Here is a 26,594-nt window from a genome sequence, read left to right as displayed (position 1 = left end):
GGCTGCCAATTGGACATTGATCCATTGACCACAACCCTTTGAGTGCAGCCATTCATCCAGTTCCTTATCCACCGAGTGGTCCATCCGTCGAACCCATGACTTTCCAATTTTGAGACCAGGATGTCGTGCGGGACAGTATCAAACACTTTGCATAAGTCCAGGTAGATGACGTCTGTTGCTCTGCCCTCGTCCACCAAGCCTGTGGCAGTATTGTAAAAGGCCACCAAATTTGTCAGGCACGATTTGCCCTTGGTGAAGCCATGCTGGCTGTCTCCAATCACCTCTTTATTTTCCATGTGCCTTAGCAGAGATTCCAGGAGGATCTGCTCCATGATCTTGCCAGGCACAGAGGTGAGGCTGACTGGCCTATAGTTCCCTGGGTCTTCCTTTTTTCCTTTTTTGAATATTGGGGTTATGTTCCCCTTTTTCCAGTCAGCGGGAACTTTGCCAGATTGCCACAATTTCTCAAATATGATGGAAAGTGGCTTAGCAACTTCATCCGCCAGCTCCCTCAGGACCCGTGGGTGGATTTCATCAGGTCCCATGGACTTAGGCACTTTCAGGTTCCTTAAGAGGTCTCAAACCTGATCTTCTCCTACTGTGGGCAGTTCTTCATTTGCAGAGCCCTTGTTTTTGCCTTCCGTGACTTGGGCAGTGTGGTTAGAGCCTTTGCCAGTGAAGAATGAGGGAAAAAAGTTGTTCAGTAGCTCAGCCTTATCCATATCCTGGGAGGCCAGGTCTCCCGTTTCCTTCTGGAGAGGGCCCACAACTTCCCTAGTTTTGCCTTTATCCCTGACATATCTGTAGAAGTTTTTCTTATTGTTTTTGATGTCCCTGGCTAGATTCAGTTCTGCCTGGGCTTTCGCTTGCCTGATCTGGTTCCTGGCCACTCGGACAGTTTCTTTATATTCTGCCCATTCTACCCGTCCCTGCTTCCACCCTCTATAGGCCTCCTTTTTGGTCTTGAGCTTGTCCAGCAGTTCCTTGTTCATCCACACAGGCCTGCTGGCTATTTTGCCTGACTTCTTCTTTTTTGGGATGCACCTCTCCTGAGCTTGGAGGAGGCGATCCTTGAATGCCAACAAGCTTTCTTGGGTCCCTCTCCCGTCCAGTTCTTTCTCCCACGCTACCCTGCCAATCAGATCTCTCAGGAGACCAAAGCCTGCTCTTCTGAAGTCCAGGGTAGCGAGCTTGCTGCACACTCTCCTCGCTTTCCTATGAATCTTGAATTCTACCATTTCGTGGTAACTGCAGCCAAGGCTACCATTGAACTTGACATTCCCCGCCAGCCCCTCCTTGTTGGTGTGCAAAGTTAACATAATCTGTATTTTGCATATTGCTCCTAATTTGAGTCATGCCAAAGCATGGAAAGCATGTGAAACACTGCTTGCATCTCAACTGGAAGGTTTATCAGTTATAACTGGAGTTAGCATGACACAGCAGCTGCTTCTGCCATCCTTTGGTAGCACAAAGACCAAATCACATTAATGCTGTCAGTCATTCTTATCTCCCTCCCAATTCAATTGCAGTTACTTACAACAATTCCTAGAGAAGCTCAATGAAACATCTTGTAAGAGAGTTGCTGATGTAGATATAGATGACCAAGTGTTCCTTTGGGGGTGGCAACTTAAGGACAGATGAAGCGTGTGCATCCTCTCTGACTGCCAGTGTACTAGTAAATGAAGAGTGCCTAGGACCATGCTCTGTCCCTGAGGCCAGCTGTCAGGGGGAAGCTTGTGGCCATGCTAATAAACTCTCCCAGTCTCTATGCACGGTGGAGGTATGGAACTGCCACCTGGAAATGGACCATGAAAGGCTTTCATTCGAAAGGATGCCTGGGGATGCCTGGAAGAGGGTTATCTTGGGCAGACCAAAACATTCCCAGGGACCTTTCTAACAATTTGACAACATAGACAATACCAGTGCCTGGGAACATTCCCTGGAAGCATTTCATATACAAGTATTGACATAGCCTCAGTGTCTTTCAGGATGTTGGCAATGTCTTGTTTTTCATGAACTCAGAAAATTGACTCTATGAAGTACAACATATATTTACTATATAAGCATGAAATATTGCATATACTCCTGTTTCACTGTCAACTTGTGTGTGTATTGAGCACTAATGTCTATTGATGGCCAAATCTTTCTTGACAGTTTGTCAGGAATCTGCTCCGCAAAATGAATCTGATGGCCTGATGCAGACGAGACGCAAGATCTGTTTTGGCCTGATGCTGTCAGCCTGAGCTGACAAAAAAAAAAAAAAAAAAAAAAAAAAAAAGAGTATTCTGGGGAATAAGTATACATCATACTTGAATCAGAAACTGCTAGCAAAATTAAATTCAGTGTGTTTTTCAATTTGTACCACAGAACAATAAAAATTCATATTAATGCAATGTTTTTATGGTAGGATGGTTTGATCTTCAAAATGCAGCTACCATTCATGGTTAATGCCAAGCATATGCTTACATAGTGATGTCTTCTCCCATTGATTCAACAAATGAAAATGTTGTGTTCTTAAGAAATAAGTCTGATTTCCATGTACAGATCCACACATTTAGCTCATTGAGCTTCCTTTGTTCGCTATATCTGCTTTCTTCTGGAGTCTTTTCTCCTGTAACCATCTGACTGGCAGTGTGGTATATTCAGTGAATATTAGAACCTGTCTTCCTAATATCTACTTAAAGCAGACATACTTTTGAAGAAAGGTTATCTGAGAGCTACTTCAATATTGTGGTTAAAACCATAGCTCACTGCAAGTTTGAATTTCAAATGAAGAATATACTTCTGTGCCTTATTAAAGTAAGGCTTTAATGCCCATGAAAATTAATAATACAGTATAATATATCTCACGTTCATTCCAGGACGCAGTTCTAAGAAATGTCATTTTCAGATATTAGTAATAATATTACTTCAGTGCCTAAAAATTCACCATGTTTTTCTTTTCTTTTTTTTTTTTTTTTTTTTTTTTTCCAGCTGTGGGACCTACTGCAGAAGTTGCAGTTCATCATGACATACATTGCTCCCTGGCAGATTGCCTGGGGATCCTCGTTCCATGTTTTTGCTCAGCTCTTCGCAATACCTCATATCCTTTATAAATTTGTTATTCTTTACTCTTAAAGACTTCTTCATGTATGTGATTTATTTACAGTGTTTGAACAAGGTGCAAAATTCCTAGTTAACTTATTTTAAAATCTGAAATCAGATCTCCTGAGACATCTCTTGAATCATACAGTTTTTTCTCTTTCTTGGCTGCATGGGATCTGAAACTGGGAAACTGAACCTCTGACTGAAACTGGTCTGTTTATGCCTGCTCACTTCCCATCGAGCCACGTTCTGCAGATCAGTTACTTCCACAGTCCTTAGCACTGACTTCTGATGCATCTGGAAAGAAACATTGTGAGTGACGTATTAGGTCCAACTTGGGTGGACTTGTATGTGTGCAGAAGTTAGTTTGGTAAAGTGCTGGGCTTATGGCTGACTGAGTTTTACCGTATTGGTTACTTTCTCAGTTGCTCTAGTTGGTACCTAAGATACAAAATCATTTCAAATGAGTCAATTTCTCTTGGAGCTGTCCAGATTTATCTTTTTTTTTTTCCATTTCAGAAGCAGCTGGATTATAACATTTTAATGTGCGTTTTTCAATGTGGTGCATTCTCCTTTTTAACATTTCCACTCTGTTTTGTGAGTAACAATGTATGTTCATCAGCACCAAGGCAGTCCTTCGGAAACAGTCTGGTTTAGTGCCGTTTTCAGGGCTGTGAACATTAGTTTTGTGGGTATGGAGAGTAAAACACAGAGTTCAGTAACCCCAAATGTCTGTAGGGTTAAAAAAATATATATTGGATTTTTGGAACAAAAATTTTTCAGCTTAAAGCCCAATTCAATTAGAAACTCGATTTAATACTGGAAAATGATAAAAAATTAAATAAAACACTTTTACTGAACAAATTTAACTTTATTGACATCTAAAACATTTTCAGAGACTAACTGTTCATTTCTTCCTTCCCTCCCAATCAAAGTTGTGGAAGAAGATTGACAAAGTGGTTTTAGTTCAGACCTACTGAAGAGTTTACTTTCTACTGTTTGTTAGATATATGCACTTAAGCCTTTGTCCCTTTCATCCCACAGTGGTATTTTTCTCCTCTTGAGTGATTTCTTCCTTCTGCTCTTTTCTGTGATATATTGAATCATATCCAGCATTGGTTAACTATGCTTACGTTTCAAGATAGGAAGTATAAATGAGAGCCTTGAACAGAGGCAATTGCAGAGAGAGTAACAACCTGAGGGAAAGCTTTAGATTGTCTATATACAAAAGGAAAGCATTATAAAAATTGTGATCTGTTTGAGCACTCTGAGTGATTTGTAGCAAATTACTACAGAACTCCACAACAAAAAAATATTTTCATCTCTGTTGTAAGTATGAATTGCAGAAGTGTATATAAGGTTATTTAGTAAAACATTTAAGAACTAAGATTACATTTCAATGAGTTTCTTTGGTCACAAATATTTTGTGCAGTGATAACTTTACTCTTTGTAAGAGTACCAATTAAGCTTTGCAAAATGGAAAGCAGTAACTAAGCAGGATTTAGTTTATTTACAGTTATTACTAAAGTGGTCCAGACTAGCTTTCTATTATTTATATTGATAATATCCTTCGTAAATGCAAATCTGTCGTTTAAGGCAATGTTACAATTAAGATACTAGTTAAATGCACAAGTTACTATTCCCACAACAACAATAACTTTGCCTTTTTGCATGGTGTTTTTATTTGTTGTTACCATAACCCTGCAAACAGTACTGATGAATGCATGTTGCAGTTTACAGAGGCACTAAGCCTGCCAGGAGCTCTTTGCGGAGTTTAATTATTTGTGGTTCTTAATTGCCTAAATCACTTCTGCAAATGGGACATAAATTCTTAAATTTTGAAGTGCCTCTGGGAGCCTTAGCCATAGACCTCAGCGATATGGCAAGTTCTGCATGCTTTAATGCATTTGATTCCTGTGTGCAGAGCACGATGAGCAACACGTGGAGCTTTGCCTGGTGGAAGTTGTAGAGCCTCCACTATTAGAGATCTTCAGGAATTTAGACAAAGATCTGTCAGTAGATGTATAGGTTTAGCTGATACTTCCTTGTCGCTGCTAGATGAACTAGGTGACCCCTCAAAGTCCCTCCTAATCCTGAAAAACAAGGAACAGGAGTGGGCTTCTGGTTTGAGGAGACATCTGCAACTTCACTTACCAGTACTTAAATGAATAAGAAAAGGTTAAGTGTTTATAATTATCAGTGTACTAAGAAATTCAGTGTACTTAGCAGTCAAAGGAGGATTTTACGCAATAAATCAATGGTGAGATTTGGAAAGAAAGGATTTGTAGTTCAGATTATCCTGTTTATGAGAGCTTCTGCTTTGGCTGTGTCAGGGTTATAGCTCTAACGTCAGAAAAGGAAGCCCTGTGATGCTTGGTTCTCCCATCTTCTAAGTGATTGTGTGCTTGAAAGTGACAAAATGTTTTTGGTGCATAGAAATTGCAATTAGAAATGTGGGGTTTGGGAAACAGGATTTGCACTGGCCTTATTGAATAGGTTTGTGTTAAAAGAAGGGGATGGAAGACTTTGAAAGTGTCAGTCTTTCAGTTACTTATTTTGAAACTGATTGGAATTTAAACAGATTTTTGAATTACAAGAATTAATCCTCAAAATAGAATGTTTGATTTAATGTTGAAGTATTTTTAGTTATTTCTTCTCAAAATTCGATTTTGGCCATATTAAAAAAATAATACATATCTATTAGTCACAAAGAAACAAGTTCAGCTTCTTCACTGTATAACCCAACAAAAATGGTACACAGGAAAACTGGCTTGGAACACAGAATAAGAAAGCATGCCTGTAAGTTTTTGGCACTTGTTTTTTTATCTTCCATTTAAACATAATTAAAGCATTGATATATATATATATATATATATGTGTGTGTATAAAAATCTAATAAAAAGAAATCAGGTACTATCAAATAAAAAACCCCTGATGACAGATAATTGCCCACTGTACACATCACCTGCTTATGTAAGGGAGTTGGGTGCTGTTACTTGCTCTCATGACATGCTTACATATGTGAAATACCTTATTAAAATAACTCTTCACAAGTCAACAGGGAAATGTCTTCCAATGCACATATAGTAGAGCATTATGTCTTTTTGCAAAAATAAAACTGTTGCTACTGATTATGTCTTAGACACAAACAGTTCACAGTGGAGTCCTAAATGTCTTAACTCATGATGGTGGCAATTTCTAAATCAATCATGACATTAGAACTCCTCTTGGAAAACTTGATTTGCTGTCCTTATCTGTCCTTCTTGGTCTCTTTTTGTCTCTTCAGCTCCCATGCCTCCTTCCCTTATCTGACACGTGTAAATACTTGTTCATCTTTCACAGCCAATGCTGGTTATGACTACAGTGTAATGTGACAGTTTAACTTTTTTGATGCACTTGCTTCCTGCTCTGTGCTCTCGGTTGCTTTATGAACTTTAGACTCTTGAGGGCAGCTCATTTTGCAAGCTCACTAATGCACAAAGACACCGTTCCAGGCCACTCTCTTTTAATAAGTTTGAGGGATTTGAGAGAGATCTTTTGGCAAATATTTGGTTTTATATTTTGCAAATTGCTTTGAAAGCATGGCTAGCTAGCCTTTTTATGGAAATACTGTACCACAAATAATGCTATATGTGTTAAAACGATTTTTGTGAAGTCTCAAAATCTGTGGGGGACACATACAGGATATTATTATAAGAGGATAAGCTGAAAGACTGTGGTTATTATGTGATTTGACCTGAATTTTAGTTTGAGATGCACTTGAGTGTTGTGCTTTGATAGTCAGTCACTCCTTAGTCCATGACTTCATTATGTGGCACCTTCCTCCCAAGAGAGATGTAAGCCTAACGTTTAATTTGCTTGGGTTTTTTAATCATGTTTCTTTTAACTTGTATGTTTTTCAGTATCTTTGTCCATCTCCTAACTTGCTTTCCAGCAATGCTGAACATGAATTTACATTTGAAGTAAGCTATGGATTCAGGCATTCATTACGATGTTTGTGTGTGATATTTACTATTCCCCTGTCTTCACCTTCTCCTTTCATATATATTTCAAAAAGTATGAGATGCTGAACACTTTCTACCTTTCTGTCAGCATGGAATATTAAATTGTCAGTAAAAATTAACACGAAAGCGTGATTTTAAGCCAGCGGGCTGGATTACAGAGGCACAGTTGTATCTCCACATACTAGGTCATTCCAAAAATAAGCAGAATCACAGAATGAAATACTGGACACATTGGGAGCAAGACTCCAGTGCAGAGAACCGAGAATTTCCAAGAAAATGAAGTTTGGGGGATTTTTGTGTTTTGAACTCTGTCAGATTCTGGAAAGGCACTTTGTGATATAGAAGGTACACTGAGGTAGCTGGAAAAGGGCACTTACTGTTCTGCCTAAGCTCAGGGTCCATCCTGAGGCAGAGATTAGACAGGGTCACCCTGCTAATAACATACTCTGTTCAAACATGTCACCTCCATTACAACTGTGTAACATTGAAGAGCCACCAATTCCATGCTGGTAATTGGCAATTTGGCACTGCCTGCCTTGCTTTCCTTACCTTACCATCTCTTTGGTAAAATAAATAACAACAAAAAGGCAAAAATAAATAGTTCAAAGAGCTGCCTCAACAATGGTTTTAAAGTGTGAAGAAATCATTTGTGTTACCTTAACTTGCAATTTTCAGACTCTGCTATGCTTTTTTTTCAAACTCTGGCCACTTCAGTCTTTTCTACACCACTGAGTCCGTTTCTTGGCAGCGTCATCTTTATCGCATCATACGCAAGACCGATCAAGTTCTGGGAGAAAAACTACAAGTAAGACTATGCAAAAATTTTCTACACTTGTTATTTGTAAAGGTTTTGCTCTCATTAGTTTCATTTTTGGAGGTGTTTTTCTTTCTGAACATAATCCTTAAATTGTTGTAGAGCATGAGAGTTTAATCTTTGAATCTTGATTCTGATGTTTTACTATTTCATGATTATTTGGTTATTTCTGAAAATGTATTTAAACAATTGTCGGTAGGTTACAGATGAGGTGTCATGTTGCATTTGTTGTACAAACATACAGTAACGAACCTGTGAAACTGTGAAATCAGTAAAACTTCCAGTTGTCAGCCTTTTTTGTCTTGCTAGCTAGTGTTAGCAACTAAATCTGTGAAGCCTTTGGCACTAGAAGTCAGGCTACGTTAATATATTTTATACTAGCCTGATTAAATGCCACCGTTTGGGATGTGGCAGGTAACTCTCATAGTGAAGTGATGATGAGTGTGCATTGTCTCTACTTGCTACATCTGATCTCGGAATTTGACTTAAGAATTGGTTGGTTTTGTCAGATTTTAGCTGCCATTCATTCAGCTTGACAAGGACGGAAAGGTAGAATATTGAAAAGGTTTAATAAAGACTTCTTCTGCTCCTTCCACCCAGTAAGATTTGAAAGCTCTTGGTAACTGGGATCTGAATGGGCTTCCAACAAAAGCCCTGGAAACAGGGGAACACTTCTCTTTCCAGATGGAGGTAGTTTTTGCAAGGGATGAATAGCGGCCTGCAACATTAGGGGTTGGATTCAGTGACTAAAGGGAGTCCTTTGGGTCCTGTGCTCTGGGCAAAGCGTGAGCTCTTCACCACCTACTAACATGTAACCAGGCTCGGGGTAACTTACTGCAGCTGCAGAACAGCAGTTTGAGGCACAAGGTGAAACTTGTGTTGGCCAAATCAGGACCTGGCTGGACCAGTGCGAAGCGCTATACACTTACCACACTTCTTGTGTCAGTGTATCTGAGCATCTCAAGAGAATTCAAAAATAGAAATTACAGTGACAGATTTTTCCACCTTTGAGGGGAAGGGGTCTGATTAGTTTGAAGAGTTTTATTTTTGTTTGATTTTGACTTGTGTTGGTGAGCAAATATGTACTCATCTATGAAGAAATTACTCAGACAATGCCAAGTCATATAAAGAGGCTTTGCATTTGCTTCTGAATATAATGAGATTTGTGGAAACCTTTTGAGGGGAGCTGAGTTTTATACGCTGGGGCCAGACCTTAACAAAATTGTCTCCCACTCATCTTTTTTTTGGGTCAGCACATTGATTATTTTGTAGGAGTGAAGTTGAGGGGAGTCATGGAAAGGCAGGAAGCTACCACAAATGCGACAGCCAGCTTTACATTATTTGGACAGAAACTGAATGATAGTAAGCACGAAGTGGAAATTTTAACATCTGCTACATTTTACCTCAGCCAGACCATTTTGAAGGCATGAGGCTTCTTTTCTAGGTACCAATTAGGCAATCAAGCTCTGTTGTAGGCACATCACTTCCATGTAGCTAGGTTAGTGTAGAATCTGGAGGTTATTGCAGATGAAACAAAGGGGACCATTTTCATTTGCGTTTGGTTTGTCTAAGGCTTTTGGGACGAGATGAACAGAAATGGTACTTGATGCTTAGTGCTTAAATGGGGCATGTGTGTCTTGTTTTCATCAGTACTTATCACCTTTGACTCCCACTAAAGGAAGTGAAGTAGTCGGTCCTAATCATTTTTGAAATCAGGGCTAATTATTTTACCCATGAACTGTAAAACCCCAAGTGCAAAAACCCTACCCCTTTTAATACTTTAAACCACAACCACTTGTCCTTTCAAAATAAGCAGTAACTACAACCTTATCTTCAACATGAGTGCTTAAGGTGGACTCTTTGTGAAAAAATCATGCTTTGTTGTTTGTTAGAAATTCTAGTGTATTTTTTATGATCTTCTCACTTTAAACATAAAACCAAAACCTTGCCCCTCAAAAATCTTTCAGAAGTAGAAAACAGTCTTGTAGAAAACTCAGTCATCAAAGTGAAATAAATGTTTGCCTGAACCTGTGGCATCCCACGATATGCACAGGTAATGATGACTCCTAAATTTGTATTCATTTTGTCTCTGGCACTTCTGATTCTCCTTTGCCTCACTTCCACTTCAGTATTTCATTGCTCACATGAAGAACTGATGAGAGCGAGTGAGCATTGGACTGGAAAACTCCTGGGTAATTAAAGGGACACAGTGAAAAGACAGGAAAAAGTAAGGGAAGGGAATAATTTTGTATTAAGAATAGGGTAATTTTCTACAAAGTATTTTAAAATAATTGAATGAAGTGAGATGGTCTTGCCTTGCTGCTTTAAATCTTGACCCTTCAACATCTAAAAATTCAAAAGGATGGCATAATTGCTTTCATTCAGAGCTGTGGAATTAAATAGGATCGGGAACTTGAGCCGGATGGAAAGCTGTTCTGGCTCCTGCACTGACCCGTCTTTGGGCTGCAGTGCCCTATGGCTAGACGTGCACTGAGCACATCAGGTGCAGTAAGACAAAAGAGGACGAACAGATGGGGAACTTAGTGGTTAGATTTCCTTTTTGAAGTGCATTGACAGTTTTGCCAAGTTCAGCTCGGTATTCATGGAAAGTCACAAGTTCACCGCGGTGCAGTCTGAGAGACGCTCATACGAAGAAGCAGCCCTGGCAGATTTTTCTATTTCCATTCTCATTGCCTGTTGACAGGAACTTTTGCCCAGGGAAAAACTACCTGCGGTGTGCTTTATATAGCTTTTTTGTTTTGCCTACTTTGCATAATCATTTCCAAACACTTCGTTGCTCTATTGATGACTACATTAAATTATCACATTCATATTAGCTACACAAAACTCATTTACGTTTATATGAGGTTAGTGGTAGTCAATTCCATGGTTATATTTTTTATAATTTAACCTCTTAATTGGACTCACTGAACACAATTTTGACAAGCAATCTAGATATCAAAATATCATGGTTTTGTTTTTCTTCCAAGTCACAAATTGTGTTGCTTTCTTAGAGTGTAATTTCTGTTCATCAGCGTATGCACACTTCACTGCTGTCAAGCAAACTTCATTTTTTCTTTGTTTCACTTAAGGAAGACTTATTTTTGTATCTCATTTGGGCCAACAGTGAGAAATTAGATGAGGAAAAACCATCTGGTTAATTTTCTGTAAAGTGAATCCAAAGTTGAAGCTTTGGATGTTAGCAAGTAGAGAGTATCATGTTTATTAATTGAGCTGAGCTATTAGGCCAGTAGGCCAAGCGGTGAGCAACTGCTCCATCTGTTCCTTAAAGTGTTTATTTGGTTGTCTCTACCTGGTGTTTTCTGAGTGCACATCTTGCATTTCCAGTGTTTCTTTTAGTCCCACTTTTTCTGCTGGCTAAAGAGGAGTTTGATTCCTCAGGTTTCTGACCGGGCATCTGCCACTCTAGATGACGTCTTGGAGCTGAAAGTCTTAGAGAATTAAGATGATGGCTTGTTTGTTTTTTCAAGGAGATGGAGGAACTCAAGCGGGTAAAAAAAAAAGATTCATAGATTCGTTTTGACAGTAAGCAAACTGTGAAATTCCTAGCAAGCTCTTCAAAATTCAGGAATCATACTGTGCCTGTTTGTGCTCTTGCAGTGTGTGCACAGAGCATGGGTGTTCTTCCCTGCAGTCAGCAGATGCGGTTTGTTTATAGTGTGCACTTTGGCATGCACTGTGAGCAGAGCCTAATACACCAATACATCAGTGAGGTCAGGGATCTTCTGGGGAGAAAGGGAAGGGTGACTTTAAGAGGAAAGAAAGAAGGCAATAAGGAAGGTGATTAAGAAAGAACAACTTCTTATGCAACCACTTTTTTACAGGTTTTGCTGCCATTGTTGTTGGAGAGAGAGGTGTGTAAAATCAGAAAGCTGGTCTGCTGCTCATGAGCTGGTTCTCTCGTAGGAGTCCAGCTAGGAGACATTTTCCCTTTTTTTAAAGGAGGAAAGAAAAGAAGTAAAAAAAAAAAAAAAAAGTTTGATGCAACACTGGCTTTGTCCTGCCATTAGCCTGAGTCCTGTTCCCAGTTTGAAGAGTCCTGTTTTAGTCTTTATTTTCACAGCTGTTGGAATGATTAGGCTGTAGATGTCAAGAGAGAAAAGGAAATAGCAGTAAATCTTGTTTAACGTATAGGCACTTTAAAGCATAAAGTGTTTGTTCAAATGCTGTTGTTCTATTCCTCTGTTTTGCTTTTTTTCTTAAGTACTTTGTCACGCTGCAGCCTGACGCTGTCCCCCTCCTCCCTTCCTCTTATCTTGCTTTGTATCTTGGATGAGGCAATGGACAGAACGGACTAGGAAGTTTACTTTCATTCCCCAGTGGGCCTGGCCGCTGGATCACATCAAGCCGCCTGTTCTCTGCTGCAGCTGTGACTTGTCCCCACAAATAGCAAACTGCCACCAGGAATCTGGAGATTTCGCTGCCTACAAGCCGCTTGTCTCTCTCCTGCTCCTTGTTTCTATTCTTTCTTGGTCATCTGGTTCAGTGCCTATTTTTGGGTAAGGCACAGCTTGCACTTGCTTTGAAGGGTCTCAAGTGAATTGCTATGTGGTGTAACTGAATTAGTTAGGTGTCTCTAAAGAGGCTGTGATTAAATTACCAGTTATCTTAGGATGGCATTACTGGATGCCTCTCTGTGTGTGAGAATGCATGAGCAAACCTTTCTTCTCTCCATCTTTTTCAAAAGGGTGTTATCGTTCCAGTCGCTGTGGTTTGGAAAATAGGCACCTGTAAGGTTAATACAGCTGGGAACAGAGGGTGAGGAAAACCTGCCCTGTCTCACATCTAGTGCAGCTGGCGTTTTCTTTTTTCCTACCCGCTCACTTAACCTGCCCACCATGGGCAGTCTGCAGGTGGAATGGGAAGAGTTTTCCTAGTGTAGACGTAATTAGGTTTGACCCCACATTCTGCACGTTCGTGGGAGAATGAGTTGTGAAATGTACCCGTCTGCTCCCTCCCTTTTTCCTGTAAAAGAACAGGCCTTCCACTTCCAAACGCTTATTTTTTAACACGCCCTAGGGCATCTGGTTTCCCTGTGAGCCTGCTCATCTGTTACAGTTGCTAAACCCCCTGCTCTGAATACAAAACATCATTCAACCATAACTGTCCATCTGCACGTTCAGACCTTTCAGGTTCTCCTTTTTAGGGCTGAATTTCTTTTTTTAGTCTTTTCTTATTATGTTGTTTGATTTTTCACGTGTTTTTAGACCTCCATAGTGGTGATGTTTACAGAGAAACAACTGTAGCAGATGTTTATAGTTCAGTAATGCCTTGGACACTGATTTACAATGAATACTTTAAAGAAAGGTACATTAACCTCTGAAGTCAACAGTTATAGCATAACCTAAGCATAGGAGAATTTTTTTTTCCCTTAATCAACAGGAGTGAGTTTGCCCCATTTCCTCAAACCACTTCAGAAATGTTAGGTTCTGACTACTGTCACTGCCTGTTGTCCTTACTTAAGGTTCAAACTTTTCTGAGTGCTTCCAGCCACCTGGCATGAAAGCCACGTTGCAGCCATGAGTTTTACTGTTCATTGCAGTCATTTTAGTTTCTTCTGAACTGTTTCTCTTTCTCTGCTAATTTTTATGTTTGTTTCTTGTTGCTTCTATTTCTATACTGTTTTTTTATGAACTGATCAGAAAGAAGCACTGTATTCCGGTTGTGTGACTTCATTGTAGAGTATACTGAGGTTCTGGGTCCTTTGTTATCAGCTATTACGCAGTTTTATGAATGCTAGCCCCTTTGATGACTGTTGCTCTTTTAAGAGAGGTTTTCACTGTGTTGGCCTCAGGGCTCCCCCAGGCTTTTATTGAGTGTTAATAATTTAGAACTCAGCAAAATAGTATAAATAAGTATCAGTGTATAGATAAAACCAAAATGGGTGCTTGTTAGTGCTTGGGATTTACAAGCCAAAACAAGGAGGACCAACAAATGAACGGGTTTTAGTCCGAATTTTTGGCGTGTTGTCTTCAAATCGGAAGGGCTGCCCGATGCCACTCACAAAGCATGTGGAATTTGATGAGAGTTTTTCTGGAGACTTCGAAGGGATGTAGATCCTTGAGCATCCAGCCTAGACTGGCACTGAGAGATACTTAGGCCTGGCTTGGGTGCCCTTGGGTACAGCTCACTGGAGTGGCACTCCCTGGCTGGCAGTAATGCAAAAGCTGAAACGTTAGCAAGTTGCTGCTATTTTTCCTTTGTTACTCTTCTCTTATTACTGACAGATTTCCCAATAAAGATAATTTGGGGGGGAACAAAATGTTTCTCTGTTGAAACAGTGAGTATAAAGTGGTCTTTGGGAAGTTGTGCCCTATTCTCCAGGTGCATGTGTGGCCGTGGTTCTAGCACTGGGGGAGAGAATAGAGAAACCTTTGAAGAACAGGGAACATCTTTGTATTTCAGCCTTAGTTCTTCATGAGCCCTCTGAAATTGCATGTTATTCGTTAGACTCACTCATCTGTCTTCTCAAGTCCCTTCCCTGTCTCCTCCCTGCTGTAGTGCCTATCTACCATACATCTTCACGTTGCACACCACCAGTACTGCCCGTGGACTTGTACCTGCAACACTTGCCTGGTTTGGGACTCTTTAATCGCTTTCAGCAGGTGTGTAGGGCTTTGTGGAGTGACGAAGCCACAGCATTCAGGTGTGGGAGGTGTTGCTGCAGGTAAAGCCTCAGGCTAAAAGAAATTAGAAATTACATTCCCCTCAGTGTCTTGAACTGTGGTCTCCCCTGGAGTCAGTGACTCTGTGTACATGTGTGCCCCATTGGCCACGTGCTGTAGCACAGAGGTACGTACATCTCCTCACCAACGCAGCCCTCACCTCATCACTTGACTCTCTGTGTGGAGTCACACTGAACTGGGAAAACGTGAGGGCTGTCTGGGAAAGGATGAGCAAGGAAAGCCAGCCACCTTTAATCACGTAGCTCTGGTATTAAAATAAGTGTTTTCTGAGTTGCCAAGAGTTTCACACTCAAGGGAGGCTATACAAAATTCAAAGTTGTATTTTAACTGTTTGGCAGTATCTTTTTAACTGGTAACATCTCCTCTTCTCAAATTTTGCCCCTGGCAGTCAATAAAACAAATTGAGGCTAATTGAATAGGAGCCATATGTGTGATAATTAATTGGGAGTGCATTCTGATTCAGTGCTCTGTAGTTCCCTGCCGAGTTAAAGACGCATTCACAACTCCAATTCACTGAATCATTCTAAGAGGATAGAATAAAGACAGAAGGGAGGCATCAGAGAGGGAATGCATGCTGAGGCCAGGCAGGAACGCAAGCGGAGATCAAAACCACAAGCGGGATAAATGAAAAGGGAAAGGGATGGGCAAAACAGGAAAAGGCATCAGTGAAAAATCAGAGAGGATAATGCAACAGACATTGATAAGCAGGAACTCAGGCATATAGAGGAAAAGAAATCATGAGCGTGACAGAAAAGGACTTTTAAAGATATTTGGAAAGGAAGGCAGCAACAGGACGTAAGAGAAATGTCAGAATAGACTTATAAATCAGACATAGGAAGCATGTAATATTTTAAGCCTTGTGTGGATATACAGTGGCACTAAAATTTTATAAACTGTTCATCTAATGCTTAGCTTCCAAATTATGTAAATCTAATGAGATCATGTAAACTCATGAAATTTCTGTCACATCCAGTATTGGAAGCCTGTTGAAATGGATTGACTGAATTTCCATAAGTGTTCTCAGCAAGCATTCATCCCATTCACTTGGATAATGTAGATCACCTCCTGTTTTTAGATTTAACTGAATCAAACATTCGGTTTGATTCAGCTGAGGTTCAGAGCACTAAACTCAAACCTTCTCGTCGAGAAGATGCTTACTCAAGCAACTTTTGTCAAGATGTGAAGACGGGGGAAAGCTGATATCACAGAGGAGATGTTCAGCAAGTGTAACTGTTCTAACTGAGGTGATACGTAGGTTGCGTACAAATAGCAGCAGAGAATAATTCATGCTACAGCTTGCTCAAGTCCTGGTTATCTCCTGATGTATAAGGGTATTTACTGCACCCAAATTTTCTCAGGGCTTATAAGAGCAAAATGTACAATGTCTCTCACTTTTTGGAAGCAATGCAAAATGCAGAATTATGTGACCATTGCCACTGAGAATTGCTTCTGAAGCTTTGTGCTAGTTGGGACTAGGTAAATACTGGATGAATGCTAGAGGGATTTTTATTTTTTTTTAATCCTTTGACTAGGAGTGTTTGCTCTCAAAATACCAGAGATTTTTTTCAGTCTGAAGAGTACTGTAGAGACTACCATAATGACTGTTGTAAATGATTAACGCTCTCAACAGTCCTTGCAATGTAAAAACCCAGAGGTATTAAAAGTTATCCATGTTTTAGATTGGATTTTGTACAACTGCACAGTAGCAGTAAAATTTTGCTTGTTCTTCAGTGTAGTATCACTGATGTTGCACTCACAGGTTTTACTGCACTGGAATGGCTTGGTTAGCTTCCGTTTTGCCTCCCTCCTTCTGGTGAGAAATATGTACATGAAAAACCCTATAGTGAACTAAAGCAGTATTTCTGATGCAGGCTTTCTTTTTAAGACATCATTCACCAGTCTTTGTCTTATTCTTATATTTCTTCATACTTTCTTGCCATCTCTACCTCCTAATTTTTTTTTAAGCAGTCATCTTGAATCTAAAAGTGCCATTAAAATATCTCAAGTATATACTATTTTAATATTGCACACTGAAAAAGCATAAGAGCACTTTGTTATCAGCAATAAAGAATATTAAGAATGAATTCTGAAATGCCTTTCTTGTCCTTTGCTTCTTTTATAATGTTTAAACAGTATGCGCATCTCTGTGGGGACTAAAGGAGGGTAAACCTCATTTGCTGAAGCAGCTCCCAGCCTTTTGGTGATACTTTTTTGCTGTCTGATCTCACTTTCTTTTTCCGGTGAAAACCTCACCAGGACATTTCTCATCACCTCCTTTCTGCTCTTCAGGTCCCTACAGTTTCTCAGGCTTTGGCCACTTCACTCATGGGCCCATTTGCAAGTGCAGAGCCCAAGTGAATGCAGAGCTCCTTACCCAGAGCTGGGCACAGCATAGCACCTTTCCTATAATGTTTGCATTGGCTCACGAAGGGAAAACTGGAAAAATAGCACTCACCTGCACTATTTCAGATGCATGTTTTTGTGTGTAATTAACACATCTGCTTTTAAATTAAAAGTACCTCCATGAATTGTGGACAGTGAGGTATAGCTGGGATGCAAGGTCCTGGGCCAAGCCCCATCCTTACAGGAATGTCAGGGTCCCAGCCCTTGTTCAGTGACACAAGAGTGCTGTGCAGCTGGCATAATCCTTCCACTTATAAAGCTTCTTGTATTACTCAGTATAAAATATCTGAAGATAGTGACTTAATGCCTTCTAAAAGAAAAAATATACTCAGACAAGGGAAAAGAAGTAGCAAAGTAGGCAAATAAGACAAAAGTGGGGATATGGATGACATTTTGGTAAAGCGTCAGTGAATATTTTAAAGTACACAGATGCTTTAATGACCTGGCTTACAAATAAGAGGTGAACCCCCCAGCTAAACCTTTGAATGTCAGAGCACTTAGGTGGGCTCTTTAATCCATGTTTGGGCACTTGGCTTTTGATCTCAAATTCACACCTTTCATTTGCATCCCTACTGCTGCAGGAGCACAAAAATCTCATCTCAGGAAAGGCTTCAGAGTATGCCAAATAAACATGTTCAGTAGCATATCTCAGCAAATGACTGCAATTCTGATTTTTACACCTACTTAAAAAAAACAAACAACCCCCTCAAATAAAAAAAAAAAAAAAAAACCAAAAAAACCCAAAAAAACCCCAACCCAACCACCAAACAACACCAAAAAGAAAAACCCAAAACAAAACCAAGAAGCTCTCTGACTGAATTATAAAAACCTTTTTAAGAAAGTAAAGAGACCCTAAGAACAAGAAACATTATTGATAATAAGATTTTCCTATGTTTTAAAAGGATCCTTCAATAGCACTGTCTTTAACAACCAGAACTTTTTATACTTTAGCCCTCCCCCAGTTTCCTAGTGTGCAATCAAAGCCACTTTTTATTATTGTTAGATGAAACACTGGAGCGGTCAGGGAAGGAGGGGAGGAAGAAAGCATGAAAAATAAAAATCAGAGTGAGTGATGAGGAAGGAGAAGCTGCTTTCGTTTTTTAAGAGATCTTTCTTTATTAACATGAGTTAAACCTATGGCATGTCTTCCATGCAGCTGCCCAGAAAACCTGGGCATGGTTATGCACGAAGGGGCTGTCAGCCTTTGCTGTTATAATCACACTGAAATCATTCTGCGTTTTAGATGAAATGGATTTAAAACTACTTGGGCGTCCTCACACTTCCAATTAGTACCATCGGTTTTGCCTCTGGTGTCCTTCAAATATTCATGGATGCCTGCTTATCCTGCCATCTCCTCATTCTCCCTCCTGCCTCCCTGTCGGAGCCTTCTACTACTACTGTGTTTTTAATGCTAAGCCTTCCGTTTATAGTGCCAGCAGCGTAAAACATTCACATGGAAACGTTGAGGATTTTTTTTTTTTTTTTCTTCAGACTCCCATGAATAATCATAGGGCTGCAGCATAGCAAAGTTTCTCTCTGTTAGATTTGCCTGTTAGATGTCATGGAAAGCCAGATTAAAATTCATTGGACACAGACAAAGAAAAACTTTGGATCTACCCTAGAAAGGCATCTCTTGCATCCCCCAGAGGGGAACTGCTTTTCTTTGTTTTATTCTCTTTCAAAGTAGAGATCCCCTCCTTCACAGCAGGAATCCTGGAAATCTTGAATTTGTGTTTTGGGGCAAAACCCAGCAACAGCAAGGCAGATAGAACAGCTACAATTTTATTTTCATTTTCTGGAAATTAGCACAGCAATGATCTTTTTTTTAGATTTTTTTTTTTTTTTCCTCCTCCTCAATTTGCCTGATTCTCACCATCTGCTGTATGTTCCCCTGGCTGCCTGAATCCCCCTCAGTCTTTTTTCTACCTTTCTAAGGAAATTGGGAGAGTAAAGCCGGAGAAGGAAGTCTTTCCAGGTTGAAAAATGAGGCAGTATTTTTGGACAAGGGAAGTATAGGAAGCGACTTCATCCTTTTGCAAAGGGAAGTGATAGCTATAGTGGCATGAACAGTGCTGTGCAAACCAGTGGATTATCTCGGTGTTTATGTAAATGCTGGATTAAAAGAGCATGAGGTAGATATTTCAGGAACTAAGCAGGATGTTGACTTTAAAATTGCTGAAGGCTTAGCTGAAGACACGATCACTTGATCTCTAGGGCAAGTGCAGAAGGACTTGCACTCGATTTGCATAGAATAATGCAATTCAGGAAGAAATCCAATTACTCAGCTAATTATCACCTTGGATGAGTGGTAACAACTAAATTTAAAGCAAGAGGCCACGGGAGGAAAGCCCAAATCACCCACTAGTCCCAGAAGTTCACTTTGAGAGGTCCTAGTTGACAGCAAAAAGCCCAGGAGTAAAGGCACTACTGGTTTGATTGTTAGGCACGGTGTATTATAGTTTAATGCTATGCAAATTCCCGTTGTCTTCAAGAAGGTACAAACATAACTTTGGTTACAAATAATTGCGGAAGATTTTTAAAATCCCAAATGAATTACCTGACTGAATTTATTCCACTAAATTGAATTTCAGGACAGAAGTTTACTTTACAAACTGCCTATATTACCCTCTAGTCTTAAAAAAGCTTCAAAATAACGGTATAAAGATTTGAGTTTTTCTGGTAGTGGCTGAAGAGGTAAATCCTTTCTTGGCTCATGTCCTGAAGTCCATGTTTTAGCTGCTTAAGCAATCGTTACTGTGCTTGGAACAGAGGATAAAGCCGTAACGGAGCCTGGTTTTGAGCGCACTGTTCCGTTTCCTTCCCTTCTTCCCAGTCAGGCTGCATTATCTGTCTCGGAGTGTCCTGAAGCACTCGTGATTTTGCCTGATTGTTTCATGTATCTTTCTCTCAAAGGAAAAAAAAAAAAAAGAGAAAGAAATGGAGTCAGAGCTGCATGCTGGGCAAAAGGATTCCTACTTATTATAGATTAGAATTTTCTGAAGTATTGCTTGATTTGTATGGGTCTCAATATGCCTAAAGAACAGAAATGCTTTACAGGTTGGTAAAAAATTGGGGTAAAGAATAGTATTGGCTTGTACCTCATACTGCCACACTGATTTCAGAGACACTGAAAGTTAATAAGGAGTCTCATATCTTAAAACATATGCATTTGGAAATCAGCAGTGTTTCTCTGCTGAGAATAGAAAATTGATTGAATTCTATAACCTAATCTTTATGCTTACTCTTACATATGTTGCAATTTCAGGTGGATGTATATCAGGGTAGAAGAATTCTGGCAACCTTTTTAAAGTAAAATCATACTTTATATTCTGAACTGCTTAGAAGCCCCCCCCCTTGCCATTTTCTGTTGCATAGGAAGTGAAAATTGCAGTTACAATAAGCTGAGCCAACCAGAGGCACGAAGATAAATAGTACATCAAATAAAATGTTAATCTATGTAGATAACATACTAATATTAATTACAAATAATTCTAATTAAGACTCATATTCTCTCCAGCTGTATTTCTTGCAAAGTAAAGAACATGCCTTTTTAAAGCAAAAATCAGTTTCTGGTAGGGAGTAGAAGTAAAGCAATTCTGTTCCTCTTCTGTCTACTGCATGGAAGCCTGTGTGCAATTTTTCTGTTGGGCTTCGGGGGAGGCTTTAGAGGGTGGATGAAAAGACTTCTAACATTAGGGACATCAATGGCATCCTTCTCCCAGTTGGCTTCAGCATGAGCTTATAGCTTTGGCTCAGAAACTTGCAACCTTTTAAATAACTTATATATTGACACACAAAATCCTGGGAGCCAATACTGTGATGAGAACATATGGGTCCCAGAGACTCTCTGCTGTGCTTCAAAGACAACATTACACTGGGTTTACACTATCCTTTTCCAGTGTTATTTAAGCTGTTTGAAAGCCTCCCTTATAACTTATACGCTCTTTGCAGGAGTCTTCCTTGGGGCATGTCTAACTTCTCATAGTGAGCAGCTAAATTAGGGCTTTCTAAATTGACTGGCCAACCATCAGCCCCTTCAAAATCTCCACTGTGCTCCACCCTAATGAGGCAGACCCCAGCCAGTCCCACCTGGCCATGCTGTCCTCATCACAGTTTGACAAAGGACATGATGGGGACCATGTCCGGGTGTCTCACTTGGTTCCCGTGCCAGGAGGAATGGTGCCTTTCCACTTTTCCTCTGCGTGGCGGGCTGGTGAACAGATGAGACTCACCGCTGTCACATGTAACCTTAATGCTGACTGTGGTTTAGGGCAAACAGCTTTGTCTTTCCCTATTTTCTGTTTTAGCCCCATTTTCCAAGGATTGTTAATATTTATGTATCTGATTGATAAGCCTTCTGCTAAAGCTTGTAACTGAGGGCAAAACTTTTGAGACAATATTCTTAATGAAGTGTTTTGAAGTCCTTAATCACCTCTGCCAGAGCCAGTATTTCAGGGAAATTTATATTTACTGTAGCATTTCTGTTAGCCAGGCTTTCACTGGTACCCTGAAGGCTTGGGAGATGATTTGGACTTCTGGTGTTGAATATCCCTAGTCATCACAACACGCATTCCCTTCTGTCGGGCACATGCTTGCCCACAGTGATTCAAACGTTCCTTATTTTTCAGGCTTTGTTAGTGTCTTTTGTTACAGGTAGGAATAAAAGTTCAGTCCAATGTACTTTTTAGTTGCTTTCTGTTCTGTGACCATTTTTCTCGTGATATTCCACTGTTACAATGAAAATACTGAGTAGGGAATGTATAATTCATAATGGAGACAGAGTTACTGCCTGTAAGGAATAAGACTGTGTAGTTTACTCTTTTTCCAGTTATAAGAATGACCAGAGGCTCTCTCATTGCTTCTTAGCTAAATATGAAACTAAGTGATTTTTTTGTTGTTTTTCCATAGATGTTATACACCCACAGAAATATTTTCACACAAAGAAAACCCCTTGAGTCCAGCTGTTTCCCTAAAGGCTTAGATGGGAAAAGAGAGTAATTTAATATTTTCTATTCACTGTTTTGGTGGCACCTGACTGATACGCTTCTGGAACCAGTTCAGTTATTTAAAGTATGTAGTGTTGTGTATTATCACAGATACCAAATTCTGAACGGACTCTGCCCCACAAGAAGGCAAACAGGGAAGGAAGAGTTTGAGAAAAAGGAGGAGGGGACACAGGCACTTTTGTTTTGTGTGTTGATATGCTACAATGTCAATACCAATGCTGAACTGAAATAACTATATATGCCTACTTGGAGTAAACTGATGAACAGATTCGAGTGTGAACTGCATAATGATATAAACACAGAATGTGAAGATCAGTTAAAAAGAAAATACAAATGTATTTTGGGGATACTCTTATTTTTTAAAAAAAGAATTGTCTGTACAACATGTCTTTGTTTCCAGCACCAAAAGATCGGACCATTCCAACACCAGACTGGCAACTCAGATCGAAAAGGATGCAGGTATGGTCTGGGAGTTTGGGCGTTTCACTTGATTTGCAAAATGTGATATATTTACACAGTTGATGCTTTGCTTTGGAAGCTACAGAGATGCAAAGGTTTTAAATGTTATGCTGTGTGAACAAACCAGAGTGTTTTAAAGCATAGCAGAGCATCAGTTTAAGCCATATGACTTGATAAGTAAATTCACTCTTCAGTGACCTGTAGCTGATCAGAGAGCTGCTGGGCTGTGAATTGCTTGGTTAATTGTAAGGTTGCTGTTTGTGGGGAGTATGCAGGAGACACCCTAGCCAGGCTCAAAGGTTGGCCGTGGTGAGGAACAGGTTTTGGAAAAAAGCAGCAGATTAAACGTGCCTCTGCTGCTGAGTAGTTTGGGCTGACAGGTATCTCCTCAGAGATACCTGGAGAGAAACCTTTTGGGGAAAGGGAGAAAGGGAAATCGGAAAATTTGCAGGAGAGGGTTAAAGAAAGATGTAGGAAAGATGGTGTGCTTCTCCTCTGGGTATTGGTCTGTTAAACGAGCTCCAATCCCTGGCAACATAAAGTGCCTTCCTGGGCTGCACCGGGTGGTTCCTGTGAGAGTGGAAAGCGAGACATTTTTTGGCAAGTCAGTGGACACGGAGAGCGTGTGATACCTCAGCTGATGCTCTTCAGCAGCAGCAGGACAGAGCCCTTTCCAGGGGAAACCGATATCAGTGTTTTGTGCCAAATTCCAGTCCCAGTGAGAAGCCAGGGTTTCATGCGCAGGTTTCTCCTGCTTTAGAGCTCTGCAGCTGATTTTATTTTACCACTGAGGTGTCAGAGGCTTGTGTTGTGGAGGTATAAGTTTACATTGTAATTAGTGTTGATATATTTTTATCCTCCCACCTTTTTATTCTTATCCATTATATCAGTAGTATGCACAGATATGTATAAGGACCTGGGGGTGTTGGTGGACAGCCGGCTTAACATGAGCCAGCAGTGTGCCCAGGTGGCCAAAAAAGCCAACGGCATCCTGGCCTGTGTCAGGAATAGCGTGGCCAGCAGGAGTAGGGAAGTGATGGTGCCTCTGTACTCGGCCCTGGTGAGGCCTCACCTCGAGTGCTGTGTTCAGTTTTGGGCCCCTCACTACAGGAAGGACATTGAGCTGCTGGAGCGTGTCCAGAGGAGAGCCACCAAGCTGGCGAGGGGTCTAGAGAACAAGTCATATGAGGAGAGGCTGAGGGAACCAGGCATGTTTAGTTTGGAGAAGAGGAGGCTGAGGGGAGACCTCATTGCCCTCTACAACTACCTGAAAGGAGGGTGTAGAGAGGTGGCTGTTGGCCTCTTCTCCCAAGGGAACAGTGACAGGACCAGAGGAAATGGTCTGAAGTTGGGGCAGGGGAGGTTTAGATTAGATATTAGGAATAATTACTTTACTGAGAGAGTGGTCAGGCACTGGAACAGCCTGCCCAGGGAGGTGGTGGAGTCGCCATCCCTGGAGGTATTTAAGAAACATGTAGACATGGCACTTCAGGGCATGCTCTAGTGCCCGAGATTGTTGGTTTGTGTCTGTTTGTGGGTGGGGTGGGGTGTGGTTGTGGGTGTTTGTTTTGGTTTGGTTTTGGTGTTGGTGTTCTGGGATTTTTTGAGTGTGTGTGGGTTTTTTTGGGTTTTTTGTTTGGGTTTTTTTTTTTTGTTGGTTGGACTCGATGATCTCAAAGGTCCCATCCAACCAAAAATATTCTGTGATTCTGTAATCTTCAAGCAGAAGTGGGTGTAATCCAGAGTGTCCAAGAAAGCAAGAGATGTATTAGCAGTTTGAGGCATATATAGTGCTCTTTCATTATTTATCATCTTAAGGCAGGGAGCTAAGATATTTCCCAAGGCCATTCTGTCATCTGATAGCAATAACCTTAACATTATTATATATGCTAATAAGTTAATTATGTTTTAAAACCCATAGCTCAAGCAAAACGTTCGTGTTGTGTGTGTGCTTAAACGATTCATTTTATGACTCATTTAGATTTTGACTGAATGTACTCCAGAAGGTGTATAGTTGATTATGTCTGTAAGTGCATATGCGCCTGCATGTACATACGTTCTAGGTCTGGATGCATAATGGCCATGGTGATGAAAAGCTGTGTAGTAACACACCCACTCCTCCTCTTGTATTGAGGAGCAATTTGTAGGGGAAACTATAGTCTGTCATCGTCTGGGGTTTTTCTCCATGTTAGATTTTCTCCCAAATATGCACATACATAAATACGCATGTGTTCCTGTATGTATGTATCCATATATGCTACCACATATACAAATACACCTACAAGATGTTGGCTTGTACATGTATATCTAGTCATGAACTAGCATTTTAAAAGTATTAAGGGTGCGACATTGATGCAGTATAAAAATAAAAGCAGTTCTCATGTGAAGCATATATATTATGTAAAACAGTACAAGCATAAGACAACATCATGTTGAATTATGTGGCACTGTGCTAGCATTTATGAAAGATTCATTCCCTTTCGTGGATCACCGCCATTAAGTGCTGATTTTAATCCAGTTAAATGCCATAGACCTTTATAGGATGAGACTTTTAGACTGTAATGAGGTGTTATTCACCTGGACAGTTGGTCCAAGTGATGTGTAACTGGACAACTGATACTATGTTTAGAGAAGTGATAGCAGTTCTAGTGGTGAATGAACCTCGTTTCCTTCTTTCTCAATATACTAGGTGTACTCTGATAAAATATCTGTCCTCATATTAAGTACCCACAGATACTTCATGGACAAAGCCTTGAAAAATACCTGGATGACTAAAAGAAATAAACCCCAACAAAATTACTGGAAGCTATGTGTCCAAATTTTTTAAAAATCTCAGTAATAATATTCAGATTTAAGTTTATGTACTGAAATAATGATGATTTCTGGTTTCTTGTAATTAAGGACTGTATGTTGACATTAACGTAGCATTGCAGAAACTTGCAGCAGAGACAAAAAAATCTTGCTGTTATAAAACATGAAGGAGGTGATATGGTTCAGACCAAGACATATGTTACCACTGATTTGATGTTCTATTTACAAGATTGTTCATATTAAACAAAAGTTTCAGACTTCATTCTCTTATGGGCTAAAAACCACCTAGGAAATACAATTTGGATAGAGTATCAAGAAGTTACTATCCAGCTAGAGGAAGAGGCTTTATGCAGGAATAAAAAAGAACATAGGATTTTACACAGAATTGCTTAGTGTATTATAAATTTTATTTTTTACAAATGTGTGCTGCTCTGGTTGTAGGAAATGATGACAATAATCTCAACTCCATTTTTTATGAGCATTTGACAAGATCTCTGCAGGAGTCTCTTTGTGGAGATTTGATTCTGGGCCGCTGGGGAAACTACAACACAGGAGACTGTTTTATTCTGGCATCAGATTATTTAAATGCCTTTGTGCACTTGATCGAAATTGGAAATGGCCTTGTCACCTTTCAGCTCAGAGGGCTGGAATTTCGAGGTAAGGATTCCTGATAATTTAAATAACAACAAAAACAGCAACAAAATCTTTCTGACTTTCTTAATCTATCACAACTCTATAGTAGGATATAGAATTTAAGAACTTTTCTCTCTCTTTTTACAGATATTTGTGTGTCTAAGGCTCTGTACTACTTTGTATCATTATTTAAATGACAGTGTTTTGCAACCTAAATGTTAAGAAATTTGGAGTCGTGTTCTGGAGTATCATAAAACTTTCAGAAAAAGGCACTGAGTTATTTACTTGGTTCACAGATCTTTTATGTTATGCTTAGTTATGTTTTCAGATTATTTTTTTCCTTGTATAACCATGAAAACCAAAGTTGTTCTTAAGATTGTTCAACCCCCAAAACTGCTCTCTGAAGAAATGCCAAATATCATAACACTCCCCCCATGGAAAATATCCTGTGTTGGATCATGGAAGATGCCAGTGCTGATACGGTCTCTGTCACAGTCGAATAGGAAAGGAAAAGCAAGTGTATCAGGGCTTCATATTTCTCTCACGTGGGAAGTGCAGACTTCAGTTGAGGGAGGGACCTCACTTTCTTCCTATTCAGTATATTCCTCTGTCAGGACACTCCTCTTTAAGGATGGCGACTACATCCCCTTCCTAGGTGGTGTGGCTTTGTGAG

At 40.0% G+C, this 26,594-nt stretch overlaps 1 protein-coding gene across 1 annotated transcript in view; it reads left to right on the top strand.

Annotated features, from left to right (window-relative positions):
- The window catches only part of PCNX2 (pecanex 2), a 161,412-nt gene that overhangs the window by 98,652 nt on the left and 36,166 nt on the right, over positions 1-26,594 (top strand). Inside the window, exons 22-25 of the mRNA XM_074168043.1 lie at positions 2,974-3,084; positions 7,766-7,893; positions 22,419-22,477; positions 25,730-25,945. Coding sequence (XP_074024144.1) covers positions 2,974-3,084; positions 7,766-7,893; positions 22,419-22,477; positions 25,730-25,945 — 514 coding nt within the window. The remainder of the gene's footprint in view (positions 1-2,973; positions 3,085-7,765; positions 7,894-22,418; positions 22,478-25,729; positions 25,946-26,594) is intronic.

The sequence above is a fragment of the Numenius arquata genome, chromosome 2 (assembly GCF_964106895.1).
Source record: "Numenius arquata chromosome 2, bNumArq3.hap1.1, whole genome shotgun sequence".
NCBI classification, from domain to species: domain Eukaryota; kingdom Metazoa; phylum Chordata; class Aves; order Charadriiformes; family Scolopacidae; genus Numenius; species Numenius arquata.
The sequence above is the reverse complement of the archived record's forward strand: the minus strand, read 5'-3'. Positions and strand labels throughout refer to the sequence as shown.